Source organism: Trichoderma aggressivum (genome assembly GCF_033847375.1).
Source record: "Trichoderma aggressivum f. europaeum strain CBS 100526 chromosome Unknown scaffold_065, whole genome shotgun sequence".
Lineage (NCBI taxonomy): Eukaryota > Fungi > Ascomycota > Sordariomycetes > Hypocreales > Hypocreaceae > Trichoderma > Trichoderma aggressivum.
Genome location: NW_026946431.1, coordinates 94,903 through 109,135, shown reverse-complemented (window position 1 = coordinate 109,135; position 14,233 = coordinate 94,903). Strand labels below are relative to the sequence as shown.

Sequence of the window (14,233 nt, the reverse complement as noted above, 5' to 3'; positions counted from 1 at the left end):
TCTCCCACTCGAGAGTGCAGGCATTTACAGGTATATAGTAGTAATTGGAAGTCAGGTGTGTAGTAGACGGCACTGTTATTGAAGCTCAATAAAGTACATGTACATACCGGCGTTTCTGAAAGCATCCACTCAGTAACACGGGCATTTGCAGTTGCAGCCGGCGTCTGCTTGTATCATATGGAATCCAATCTCTCCACTCCCTCCCTGCTTCACACTACCAAGGCTAGCCGCTGTGTGATGCTACAAGTTTACAGCACAGTGCATGTACGCTTTGATGTTGCCCGTGACAGCGGCTTTCATCAATCAACGCCTCAATGTAGAATCGATTCGGCACATCCAACGCAACTATGCAATATCCATGATGCTCTTAATGAGGTTGATGACACCGCCACCGAGCACAGGCAAACACTGGAGCTGTCAGAGAGAGAGAGAGAGAGAGTTTTGCCGTCAACCCCGTAAAGACCAGACGCTTTGGTAGCGCGCTGTAGCTTGTCGCCACGGGCCGCTAATAGGGAGATACCGCATTACGCCTCCGGCTGCCACCTCGCACGCAAGTAGCATCAAATCTTCCATCAAAATGTGGATTAACATCCAATACTGGGCATGTAATCCAAAAGATTGCGTGCATTACCATATGTACCTACAGCAGCAGCAACGCGCTGTAGCTCGCTGTAGCTACCGCTGAAATCTGATTGAAATCCATACGGCGTTCCCGGCAGCCGCCCGCTTCAGCCACTAAAAGGCGTCACTTGCCCACTGAGCCGGATCAATCAATCCCATAACAGCAGTGGACAGGCGCCATCCTCATCGGATTGGAACCTTAATCCTCCATGCAACAACTGCCCATCTGGACGTCAACCCCTCTGACGACATTTTCCTCATCCCGCACGCTCCCACGACGACTCGTTCCGTCTGCTCGGCGCTCCAGCTGCCGCCTCGCATTCACATGAGCATCTCCGCCTTGCATCTGCTTGCATCGTCTTCATCTCGGCGAGCCCACGCTGTATGTATGTGCGAGTCCCGCCCGAATCCCGTCACTTGCCAGCCAGTCTCTCACACCCCGAAGCTTCCAAGCCCAGATCCCGATTTGCTTCGCTTCAGGATTGAAGCTTGCCTTCGCCCTCTGGCCCCCAGCCCGCCTGCCACCAAGCTCCTCCCCGACGTTCCGCGGCCGTCTGCCGCCCAGAGGTCGACGTGGACCAACTCTTGAACCCTCGTGCCCTCTCGGTTGACGTCTCCGACGGCCCAAGCTCTCCGCAAGCCTCTCGGAGCTCCTCTGATACGTCGTCCTCGGCACTCAATATCAGCACTCTCTCTGCCCCCGGCCCCATCGACAGCCCTGCCAGAGCACCGGCCACTGCTACGAATATAGCGTCTTCAACGCCAGGCCGAGCTCCCTCGACTTTGCTCCAGTCTCCCTCTCAGGTTCTAGGCCGACGAAGACGACTGTCCTCAGACCACCAGCCAGAGGACGAGCCTCATAATACCCTTCCTGCTGCAGACGCTAGGTCTGCCGCTGCGGACGCAACTGCTGGGAGGCCGCTGAAGCGAAGGCGGCGCGGCGGCGCAGGCACAAACATGCTGTCCGACGGGGATGTGGCCGGATCACCGAATGGGTCCGGCATCGCTCAGTCAAACGGCTCCTTTACTACACCCACATCGCAGCGGGATGCGGCGTCTTCCATGGCAACCAACGGCAGCCGCAAGTCAGGTGTCGTGACCAACGGATCGTCAAATGGGGAGAGGCGCTCATCATCACAACCTACGACATATTTCGGCCATAACCGAGAGGAAGTCACGCGAATATTGATCCAGGCTTTGACGGATATGGGCTATCAGGCGGCAGCTGATAACATTAGCCAGCAGAGCGGCTACAGCTTGGAGAGCCCCACGGTAGCAGCATTCCGATCGGCTGTGCTTGCCGGTTCGTGGGCAGAGGCCGAGGAGCTACTGAGGGGCGCAACAGTGGCAGATGAGGCAAGCCAAGGTGGCAACGGTCTCGTTCTCACTTCTGGCTCTGACAAGGACGTCATGCGATTCTGGCTTAGGCAGCAAAAGTTTCTAGAGCTACTGGAACAAAAGGACACCACTCGAGCTTTGACGACGCTGCGGGGAGAGTTGACGCCCCTCTATCACGATACGAACAAACTTCATTTCCTATCAAGCTTGCTCATGTGCCAGTCCACGGAAGATTTAATGCAAAAGGCCAACTGGGATGGGGCACGTGGACAATCTCGTAGAAAGCTGCTGTCTGAATTATCCAGTTAAGCCATCCCCAAACGCTCGCTGCTAGCAATATCGACTCGTTTTGCTAACCCGTTTACTTATAGAACGCATTTCACCATCCGTAATGCTGCCGGAGAACCGTCTAGCAGTACTCCTTGATCATGTCAAGCAGAGCCAGATTAACACGTGTCTCTACCACACGGCGGCATCGTCGCCTTCCCTGTATTCGGATCACCTTTGTGACCGACGAAATTTTCCCTCTGAATTTGCCCTGGAGCTAGGCGATCTTGGGGGAGAGGTCTGGTCTGTCCGATTTTCCCATGACGGTACGCGCCTGGCGGCCTGTGGGAGTCGAGAACATGTCAAAATATGGGATACGCAAACCTTCGCCGTAACTCATGTTCTCCCAAATCACGGGAACGAAGGTGTTGGAGACATTGCCTGGAGTCCCGACGACTCTATGATTATAACTTGCTCTTTTGATAAGTACGCTCGTCTGTGGGATACATCTGTAAGAAACCACCCAACAACCCAACTGCGAGCCCATGTTGGAATTCACATCAATTGAAAGTTACTGACATCTGATATCTCTAGACTGGAACCTTGATCAAGACACTTAGAAAATTTGCCGAGCCGGTGAGCGGCTGTGTATGGGCGTCGAACAGTAGATCGTTTGTTTTGGGAAGCCTAGATAAGGCTCATGGCCTGTGCACCTTTAACGTGTATGACGACGAGATTATTGAATGGAACAAAAAGCATCGGGTGCAGGACCTCTGCGGTTCCCCCGATGAGCGTCTGCTGGTGGCGGTGGATGATTTACAAAACATTCACGTCTACGACGCCACCACGAGAGAACTTGAATACGACTTGGAGCTAAAAGCGAGGCCAACCTCGGTCAGTATCAGCCAAGATTCGAAGCACCTGCTGGTAAACAAGCAGGACGGCGAGGCTCAGCTGATTGACCTTGCCTCGAGGAATTCGATCCACAAGTTTCTCGGTCACACGGGTGGTGAATTCTTGATCCGCAGTGCGTTCGGCGGTGCCAATGAGAGCTTCGTCATGAGTGGGAGCGAAGATGGCAACATCCTCATCTGGCACAAGAACATAGGAGCCGCCGTTGAACGGTTGCCCGGCCATCAACCGCGATGCAACGCAGTAGTCTGGAACCCTGCGGATCCATGCATGCTGGCGTCGTGTGGAGATGATGGCCGCATCAAAATGTAAGCACCAGTCGCCCACGCTTAAGAGTTGCGGTGTTGCTAACGGCGGAGTTGTAGCTGGACCAACAAGGCACGAAGTGTCGAGCTTCGAGCAAAGCACCATCGAGGATCTAACGGATGGAGGAGCATGGGTGACGAGTCGTAGGCCGGGATACCGACCCCGGTGCTCAAGTGTCGGTCCGGACCTCTCCCGCCGCCTGGGTCTCTGGAGTTTATGGCGTTGATGATGAATGGGCGGCCTTTGCCACTGCTGTATCCTCCCGTGCCGAGAAGCTGAGCAGCAACGACCATCTGCAGTCTTAGTCTCAGATCCAACTGGCCCGGGACCGGATGGCGCCTCTCAAACCTTGATATGACGTCCAGAGCGAAGCATGGCAGGCTCTGGGTGAGACTTGTGCCGAATCAAAATGAGTTGTGGAAGAAAACGGAGAGGAGTGCATTGCTACCGCGAAAGTGTTACGCTTCAGCATCAAGTGGGATCATGGTTTAGCCTTCGAGCGTCGCTTTCGGGCTCTTTGCTGTTGTTCTTTTATGTGTACTTTTTTTTACTTTTTTTTTTTTCAGTTTTTCCCTCTCCCCTTTCTCCTATTAACCTTGTGAACTGTCTAATGGGAGGCGTTCAAAGAGGTAGCGGTCGATGTTATAAGGGTTTCTTTCTTTTGATGCCGTGGGCGGTTTACAACTGTGTGTAGAAGTGTGTTTTGTTTACATGGGCATCGTTCAATAAACAACTTCTACAACTTTGGTTGGCGCCACGTGCTGCCATTATCATAAGTGACAGCGCTTCGTGTTTGATGGGTGGCATATACGATAGTGACAAAGTATTCTGTGGAGAGAGAGAGAGAGAGAGAGAGAGAGAGAGAGAGAGAGAGAGAGAGAGAGAGAGAGAGAGAAAGAGAGAGCACAGCCATTATGTCTGCTGTATATTGATCCAACGGCAGCAGGGTTCATTCATACCGTGTTTCACATTGTCATCACTCTATTTGCTCGTGCATGTTACAGGTGGCCAGCTACTCCGAGTTTAGTGTACGGTAAGGTAGGTTTGCATGGGGCCTGAAATCAGCGGAGCGTTGTTTCTTTGGATGTCGGTCATGACATGATGCGTGTCATGGCTCAAATGTAGTGTCTTGTCATCAAGCCGCCTTTTTCCTTCCCGTTGTTTCCGGATAAATAACAAAGGGGGCAAAACCGAATTCCTCGTATGCGGCCTCTAGGCGCAAAGGCAAAACAAGTACGAGTAGTATCTCAAAGGAAACAGGTTGGCGTCCCCCTTCGCGGGATGAAATATAATCAAAACACATGCAACTACAGGTGCTAGCAGAGACACGAGAGGGTTAAGAAAAAAAGGAAAGGGCACAAGCACGAAATGGCGCGGTGTCGCGTGAGCAGCAATCGCCAGCCGGGCAGAGTCGTGACATGTTCGGTATTCAGTTGGGATTAGCATCAGACGGGGGGATGATGCCCTGGACGGTTTGCCATGCATGCCCGCATGTACAGTATGATGCAGGTTAGTCATTTCTCGCCGACTCAGTTGGTATTGCTTTTTTTCTTTTCTTTTTCTTTCTCGTGCTAGTGTTTAGCAGACGTTCATCTTTTAGCTTCAGATCTGGGGGTGTAGCAGATAGATTGAGGACTAATGCAGTCTGCTGGGATGAGGCTGGTAGGTGACAGGAATCCTCCGTGCTCGTGCTCCGCATGAGAATGAGGCAGATGATTGAAGGAAGCACTTACAGAGTGCTAGCAGCAATACGCCATGGGCTGCTATAATTGGTAGACTGAGATTTCGATTGGTAAGATGAGGATGCTGCAACGTACCCGCATCGTGTACAGTATGTGCCCGTGATGATTTCGTCCTTGATCTCTGGCTCTTGGAGTGCACCAATCCAGGGTCCATGACTGTTCTTGATTTGACGCCAATACCCTGTCGTCGATAGACTGCCGATAACCAACATTCGGTACCTCTCGGGGTCTTCGTTTCCACAGACCCGTTGGATGGTGGTACTGACAGCAGCAAGAGGTAAGGTGGTACTATTAAAAGCACCAGCAACTGCAATATCCAGGGCAAAAAGTCCATGCTCTTGCCAAATTCTTTTTGAGGAGGTTCTTTTTTTTTTTTTTTGTTTACCCTGCCCTGGCGTGTTGCCGCGTAAGAAGCCGCAGGGAACGAGGTGCCTGGGCTCTCGCAGCCTTCCCGGCATCTTACCCCCTTTCTTCTCCAACAAGCCCAGGCATGTGTTGGCCGCTGATTCCTGAGACCTAGGATGTGATTTGCAGAGCGACGGCCAAGTACAGAGCTTTGATATCGGGACGCGGAAAGCGTCAAGGCTTGCCGATGCTCTGTTAGCTGCGCCTTTTTCGCTTTGCTTTTGGCGGCTTTCGTCAGGACCTAGCCGACTTAACGAAATTGGACAAGGATCCTATAATGCAACGGAATCGCAGAATATCCCCACACAATCTGGGGCATTCGCGAGGGGCACAGGAGTGAGTTTGTTGATTATACCACTAGCACTGGCAGCTCTGCATCGTCTGTCCCAAATAATCGTAACGAGATAATTACTCGTACATTCAACATAAAAGAGCTTAGCGGTGGGCCGTGAGGCCGTACGAGAGTACGTGGCCATGCGAGTGCCGAGCATCTTGGATGCCCAATATGGCTAAGAAGGACTAGAGCAGCAAGTTAGCTGCGCAATAAGCAGAGTAGAGAAGCACCGGTATCTGGCCCGGCTATTACAACTCGTCCGTACAGAGTAGATGCTTACACGAATGGGCCAAGTAACATCCGACTAGGCCGATCTATCGGTGTGTACATCCCCCTTTGTCCCTGAAGACGAAATGAACAGCCAGTCCTGTAGCAGTGCAAGTACTAAGGTATGAGTATGTACCTGTATGCATTTGGACCCATTGTCTCCTCTCCGGCCCGGCTTATACTTGCACTCGGACTTGCACGTAGCATGTGTCATGATCGCCTGCGCAAGTTATAAGAATCGACAATAGGGCAATTGAAAGCAGTCAGGCCACTTCATCCTTGAATCAGCACCCGGAAGATTTTCCCGCTTATCCAGAGCATCGTTTTCAGGGTACACTGCTGCATCTTCTTCCTGATATGCCGGGGGCGGATGCAACGCCTTGACTGTATGGAAACGTCCGTATTGCTGACATACATGTCTTCCATGCTGTCTTACACACTGCACTCAGGAGGAGCAGTCATCCACCGAGTTGATTCACATGGCAGCAGAATTGTGCTGGATCTACTGCAGCGCAGATCCTCTCCTTGGGCGTTTCTTCTCGGAGATAGACACAGACCGGCTCGGCGAACCCGGGAGCAAGCAGCAACACAAGCACAGATATGCTTGGTGAGGCTGTCTCTGGTCCGCTTTGGCGGTACAATACAACCAGGAAACGAAGGGGGGGATTTCACAAGCAACTCCATTCCCAGCCGATGTCAGGCTGTCCTACCTGTCACATTATTTCATGAACCTATTTGGCATTGGAAACCCGACGATGGGTTACACAATGGATATGCCTTTGTAAGTCAAAGTAACGCAAGATGGCACCATATACCAAGGGCCTTTCTTTCTAGAGAATTAGTAGTATCGTGTAAACAGGGCTTTGCCGGCCAAGGAGATGCAGAGTTCAAGAGGCGGAGTCCAAAGACGCCAATCAAGTAGTATACTACTCCGTAGACGTAGTAATTACGGGTGCTCTGCATTACTGCTGAGGCTCTTTTAACCGTCTCACAGTCCTCTAGGACAGCAAATGTGCAATTGCGGATCTTGTTGCACCAGTAGCGTATTTGGTGATGAGAGCAGTAATCAATTGTACTCGTATCATGTTTCTCTCCTCTCTGCAGGTCGGGATAAAGGGGGCTGCCTCGGCGATATCGTAATTCCGCACATAAAAAGGCACAACATAGACCTCTGGATAAGTGTTTCCAAGGCTGCTCTATCGCATACCAGCAAAAGGGAAGCTGTGATGTATGCAAGGAGGCACAGTTCTTCATCTCGTTACGGGACCGATGAAAAGACGACCGGTGCTGACGGGTTTCGCATTCAACGTTGGATGGGGTGTACATCGGTGCCCGTTCGTCGTCTAAGATACAACCTATTGCGCAGCTCTGGGGCACCCCAGTAATACTAACAAGACGGTGGCGGTACACAAGGTAGGGTAACATCAGACGTCGCCCAAAGTTGGACGTTGGCCCGAGGATTCCAAGAGCACTGGCCATCTATGTATCTGCACCCGGCCAATAAGCTAGAGTTTCAAACTGATCGTAGATCAAGATGGAGGCTAGCGATCACAGTCCTCTCCAACGATGAAGCTTCATTGGCTGCACCGAGCAGATGAATTCGATACCGATGTCACCTTGGGCATTCCACCGAGACTTAGCTTCGACGACAGGAGGAACTCGGGGCAAGCGGCTAAGAGGCGGGCGCATCGAGCTCTCTGACTGCGAGTGTTTACCGCCGGCGCCCCGAATGCTCCATCCAGACGGACGGTGTTTGTAAGTGGCACGGCTCCGTATTGGGATGGGGGGGCACACGCCTTGACCGTCATATCGTCTGATGCTTGCCGCCGACTACGTAGTATTCCGTCCAAGAAGCTGCACCCGGAAAAGGAGAAACAGGATGCCATGAGTCGCCACCGTTGAGAGATGCAGTCGTGCATTAGTTGAACGGTCGATTTTGGCCAATGAGCAGATCTGTGCCTGACATGCAGGTACGGTACGGGACTCGCACCAGGAGTGTAGCACCAACACCCCGGCTTCCCCGAGTTTTTTCCTTTTTCTCTTCTTCTTCTTTTCTTCTTTCTGTCGTCTGTGTTCCCTTGCCTTAGGGGGGATCCGAAACATCGGTAATTGTGGCACATATTCCTCATGTGACTGGGGGGGTTTTTTTCGGGAGAGGAGAGGGGGGACAAGAAGAATAACATGAAATTCCTTGGTGCTGGAGAGGCTGTACCGGGATTGTTCCCTGTATCACAAGTTTTCCCATGTTTCCTGCGACTGAACCTTTTCGGCGGATGACTAGCCGGGGTACTTTGGCTCTGCCTCTGTTCCTCAAAGTAGTGTGCCACTTCTGCCTTGCTTGGTATGCGGCATAGATGCCTCTTTTCATGGCGTAGTGCAATGCCCATAGTAGCATCAATCTGTATGCGAGTGTGCGTGCGTGTGCAAGCAGGTACTCGTTCGGTCAGTATCCCAAACCACATACAATACATGCAGTGCCAGCACGGAGAGGCAGTGGAGAGACGGGATCCATAATCGCCATCTCACAATAGCCGCTCCTGCATGCATCAGGTTAGCCTCGATGATTTCTTCTTATACTGTACGTACTGGTGGAGGGCCTGGTTGAAGAAGTATTCGTGCATGATAGAATAGTGTCCTGTACCACTGAGCACTCGTAGTACGATCATGCTCCATGAGTGCATCAATATGCGACGGGCCACATCGTGGCTGTGCGAGCATGCCAATATGATATCATGTATAATTTTCTTCTTCCTCGTACTTGGTACAGGGCAGGGCAATATGACAACACTGGCAGAGAGCTGATTATTGCAATCTGGACTGGGTAAACTAACAGACGGCGGCGACGGCCTACTCCATTCTGGGTGTACCCGAACCACTAGTAAATGTGATGGTCAAGACGGCTAATGACGGACGCAGCCATAGTCACGGCGATCAGGGCTCAGACGACTGTACGAGTAGTAGTACTCGGGTATCCAAGCACTCGCAGCCAGCTGCACATGACGAGTAGCTTTCCCTTGGGCGCCAGGCGAATTCGAGGGAGAGGTCTGCGATGGTGTGGCTCGTTTTGGTGTGTTGTGTTGCCGTGATGATACCACACAAGTAAGCCGTGGCTTTTCAGCGAGGTTGTGCTGTTCTGTTCCTGGGCCTCCCCTGGTCGAGGCTGGCCCGTTTTGACGGCCAAGCGTCGAGGCGCTATTCCATAGACTTTCGCTAGAAGAGAATTAAGGAGCCACTCCGCGCTCCCGTCGCCACCCCGACATGATACAGGTGCGTGCTCATGGGCCTGGCACTTGTTGGCAGCCCCGGTCCTTGGCAGCAGAATCGACTGCAGCGCATCGCATACTCGTAGGTACTTTGTTCCCGGATGTCGAGGCAGCTAATAAGCGTACTTGTATGACTACTACTCGTACAGTAGGTACTCGTACGCGCGCATGCAGCCCTGCATCGGACGGTACAGTCAGTGCTAGTATACTCGTAGTAGGTGGTAGACTCGAGGAACATGGCCGCCTGCTCCTATTTCTTCCATCGACCTGCGCAGCTGCAGCACCGTCCGAGGGCAACTTACCGCTAATGACCAAAGTGGATATGGCAATGGATGCCCATCTCACGCAGTCCCAGGCAGTGCATTTGTCAAGCCTCGCAGCATGTCTGACTCTCGGAGCAAAATGCTCAAGTCCGTTTGCGGGAGTCTAGGCGTCGATGGTACGGAGAAACTTTTTCGAAGCTGATGGATTATGGAGTACATGTGATTACCGCTGGAGACTTTTTGGTGGGGAAAGGGAGCACAGGACGCTCCGCTACTCTGACGCAACTTGCCAAAAAAAAAACTGTATGTGCGAGTACTCTAGGTACCTGTCTAAGACCACAGCTCTTTCCCAGAAGGACAAACGGAACCTTTTGAAAATGAAGGCGCATCCGTACTCCATTAGGCGTTGTTACCTGTACTTAGTATCCAAAGTATCGTGGAGTACCTGTCGCCCGTAGTATCTGTGAGAGGGACTTGGAGGGACCTACCTTACCAGGTTTACGGGTACGGTGCTACAAGGTACTAATACTTGTACAGGTATTAGATGGGTGGCGAAAGAACATCTCCAATTGGAATTCGACCTCTTCCGAGGCACTGGTTGGTTAGTGCAATTGAAAAACTTCCATGCTCCATCCCGCCCATTCCAGCGCGAGAAGCGGTGGTAACTTAATATTGAGGTGGATGGATCAATTGCCGGCCGGTATCATACAGCACTGGCTCAGGTACTGCACTCTCGGTAATTGAATCAGATTGATGGCACTGGTTCATACCTTGGTATAGCACCTACGGTGATACTACTTAGTAGGTACCTAGGTAGTACTCGTACCAAAGTATGGATAGATATCATGCCCCTCCCCGTGCAGATTGGCAATGAAAAAGAGCCTCCTTATTAGGCACCCCACGGTCTCATGTAGGCACTAGGCCTAGCAGATTGCAGCACTCGTACATACTCGTACATACACATGCGCGGTATCAATGAATTGGTGGGGATGCAATTTATCAGGAACCCTTGGAATGTCGCGTCCACGGCGTGGCCCACCGGCTGTTCGTTAGGCTTCGTTATGGAGTCCTTTAGGGGACAGCAGGGGCTTAGGCGTGCGCTTCTAGTGCCGGCGGGCTGCATGTACTTTGGCGCCTGTGCCAGTTACGACGAGACATGCCCTGCGTCCCCATCTGGCGCTGACTTCCGCCGTGGCCCACTCATTCTGGAAGTATCCTGCATCGCGAACCTCCAGCCAGGTACATGGATCGCGCCTGGTTCCTTCGCTGTGGGCTTCGGTTGCGCCTCTCAGCGCTGCGCCGGTGGCGGCCCTCCGTCATTTACAGCGCCTCAGCGAGTTTCCAGCGCGGCCGTTCCAGGGCCCTGTGCGCCTCGCATGGCAGCGCAGCGTCTGTTCCGCCCGCCTGAAGACCGGATCGTCGTCTGGAAACTCGGGTTTGGCAGCTAAAGCTTCGTCTCCACCATCTCCGGACAAAGCCAGCCCGGGCCCTTCATTTAAGTGCTGGGCCTAGCGGTGGTATTTCAGCTGCAGCTTTTGCTTCCTCTTCCCCATGGCATGGCTCCGTTCCGGCGAATCCCTCATTTCGCCGTTTCTTCTTCTTTCTTCACCTTGTTGATATCCATTCCGTTCCGTTAATACCAGAAATATCCATCTCTCGACCCACTGGGGCCTCGTTGTTTTCCTTTTCGCTTTGCTGAGCCTTGCCTTGTACACTTTTCCTTCCCACGGACGACCAGACGAGGTAAAAAAAAAAAAAGAGGAGACGACAAGATAGGAGACAATCCCCATTGTCCAACTTCTCGGCTGCCTGACCTCATCATCCTCGTACTCATACGCACATGTACTCGGTCGAGAGAGAGGCGATTTCGTCTTTGCTCGTTTTCCTCCTCAGCATGTGCATTTAGAACGGACGACTAACATCCACCGTCCTTCCCCTTCTGTGTCTTCCTGTTGTCTTTCAGGAGCAGCCTCGCAGCCTCGCAGCCGCTCGCCATGGAACTTCTCGACGGCCTTCTCCTTGTTCCTCCGGACCGAAACCACATTCTCTCCAAGGCGCAATGGAAGGTATGCTTTGCAACTCCCTTCTTCTCTTCTCCGGGACAACCATCTCATTTACTTCCTCCACAGACCCGATATATCCTCGTTGGCAGACGGACTGCAACCAACAAGCAGAAAGACCGACGATTTGGTAACGGTACCGGGACAAATGCGTCTGATCCAAAACCTCTCACCAAGGTGTATACCGACGAATACTGCATCTCCCTCTTCAAGTCCAAAGTAAGCGCTGATACACTTGTTCCTGTCGCTCGCCGTATATATGCGATTTCTAACGGGCGCATGTCTCTCTATAGGACGATGTGGAACCCGCCTATCAGTGGCCCGCGAGCTGCGTCCTCGATTGTCAAGTCCAAATGCTTTCCTACCGCAAGCAAGGGCCTATCCTGCCTACACTTGTTGTCACCATAACCGACAAGGAGCGAAAGCGCCGCTCCAGTCGATCTGTGGGTTTGATGGCGAGCAAAGAGGCCGGCACCAGTACTCTGTGGTTTCGAACGCTGCCAGACGATCACAACACCAGCCTTCATGACTGGGCTCAGTTTATCTTGGCCAAGAAGAACCCCATGGCGCAAGATGGAAACACTACGCCGGTATTTTCGAGCCCTTTCAGCCCGCGAAGCCGCGAGGCTCCAGAGTACTTTACCAGACCAGGCAGCGGAAATCAGAACCAAGCGAGCGGCAGTCGTCCAGATGTGCGGCCTCTACAGCACAAGAGCTCCGGCGCTACGCATTCAACGGGGACTCGCGAACGGCCCGCCACCTTCAGCTCCGATTCACCGAGCCTGCGGTCCAAGCGTAGCGACATCTCCTCGCCATCTAGCATCAGCCAGCACCCTATCCAGAAGGCATTTGGAGTTCCTGGCCAAATCTATACCGGGCCGATGCATGGCGACGCAGGGTTGCCTGCTATCAGAGACTCGGTTTACCAGGGAGAGCTGATTGAGGGTTGGACGGCGGCTCAGGGGCGTTCCTCTACACTCAGCTCGCCTACGCGTGGTAGCGAGGCATTGGGATCGCCAATGGAGGCGCCCCTGGGCTTCGACGTCCACGCGCCACCTGCCCCTGGAGAGACGATCCTCGATAGGGCATTCCAGCTGGGCCATATTCCATGGGCCGGATCCAACGTCCCAGGCCAGGAGACGTTCAGTTCCATCGCTCGCTTCGATGCTCTCATGCACGAAGTAGAGGGCAAGCGTAAGCAGAGAGAAGCGAAACAGCGGGCGGAGCGGGCGGCTGTGCGCAATACGTATAATCCCGAGGTTGCGCCTCTTGACTTGGACGAGGATTTCGATTCAGACGACAACGCACATTCTGCAGATGAGCAAGACCTTGGCTATGACAGAAGCCCAATCATTTCCCCCTCGGCTCAAAGAGCATTAGCTTTCATTGCAGACCGACATGGGGATTCACCCAGGGAACCTGGATCGCGGCGTCCCACCATCTCTAGGGCTCATTTGAGCTACCATGCCGGCACGGCGATGGCGGCACCGCCGACTTCTCAATCCCCCCCTTCACGACCACACACGGCCCACGCCAAGAGCCGCCTCAACGCATCGCAGAGGACCCAGAGCACGCCTCACTTGAACCCAGTCTCTGCCGACAGGGGCGCCGAAGATGGTGTTTCGCGAAACGCCGACCCAGACAACCGCCGTTCCGGCTCTAGTTCCAAAAGGTTGAGTTTCTCTGAATTCACCAGAAGGCTCTCGAGCACCAGCAGCTTACTGGTAGTCCAGACCAACACCAGCGGAGACAGCCGCCGAGCAAGCGTCGCTGAGATGGATTCCCAGCAGCCCCTCAGCGCGCGACGGGCCGACGTGAGCCACCGCGATACCGTTCCTCCACCCAGGAGTCGAGAATGGCAGAAGCAAGATCGACGCTGCCCCTGGCGCAACAGCGTTGGTGTTGTTGGTCCCGAAGGCGGATTTCTCTGAGCCAAGCCCGTGGAGACTTTCCATGCTTTTAACCATCCAACATGCCGTGGGATGCCTTTCACCCCCAAACTGCCATCTTTTCTTTATTAATGCAGCAATTGGCCTCTTTTCCCCTCCCAACACATTCCAAGCAGCCGCGGATGTGATTTTCGATACGAGCAGGCCGGACCACGTGCTTGAGCGAGAATCCCTCCTCCACCACTAATGTCACGCATACATATAACGAACGACTTTATACATATATCACTTTTTATTTAGCATCGCTACGACGCATTTATGACGAGGTCCACATTTTAGCCTTAGCATGACTCCGGCGTTGGTTCTTTTATCATCTCAGGAGTTTTCACCATTTCCCTCCTTCTTTCTCTCTCTTTCTCTCCCCTTTCTTGGCGATATTTTTTTTACTCCTTTTCGAATAGGAGTTGCGGGGAAAAAACGACTTTCTTTTCGTGGGGGTTTGTTGAATCTTTTAGATATTCTATTCTTCTTTTTTCTTCTTCTTCCTCTTCTTCTTTCTTCTTTTG

General features: G+C 52.8%; 3 protein-coding genes across 3 annotated transcripts; all 3 read left to right on the top strand.

The window, feature by feature from the left end:
* Nucleotides 1–946: 946 nt before the first annotated feature.
* Triagg1_10105 (uncharacterized protein) lies at nt 947–3,749 on the top strand (the record flags this gene model as incomplete). The annotated part of the gene is made up of 6 exons (XM_062894140.1): nt 947–1,003; nt 1,135–2,224; nt 2,331–2,737; nt 2,821–3,446; nt 3,504–3,523; nt 3,592–3,749. 6 exons carry the CDS (start codon nt 947–949, stop codon nt 3,747–3,749), a joined length of 2,358 nt encoding a protein of 785 aa, XP_062750944.1.
* A 6,931-nt stretch (nt 3,750–10,680) lies between these two features.
* Nucleotides 10,681–11,166, top strand: Triagg1_10104 (uncharacterized protein; the record flags this gene model as incomplete). Its single annotated transcript, XM_062894139.1, has 1 exon — nt 10,681–11,166. The coding sequence occupies one exon, from the start codon at nt 10,681–10,683 to the stop codon at nt 11,164–11,166; it is 486 nt and encodes a 161-aa protein (XP_062750943.1).
* Nucleotides 11,167–11,712: 546 nt separating this feature from the next.
* Nucleotides 11,713–13,709, top strand: Triagg1_10103 (uncharacterized protein; the record flags this gene model as incomplete). The annotated part of the gene is made up of 3 exons (XM_062894138.1): nt 11,713–11,784; nt 11,848–11,997; nt 12,072–13,709. The coding sequence occupies 3 exons, from the start codon at nt 11,713–11,715 to the stop codon at nt 13,707–13,709; spliced, it is 1,860 nt and encodes a 619-aa protein (XP_062750942.1).
* Between the last annotated feature and the right edge of the window lie 524 nt (nt 13,710–14,233).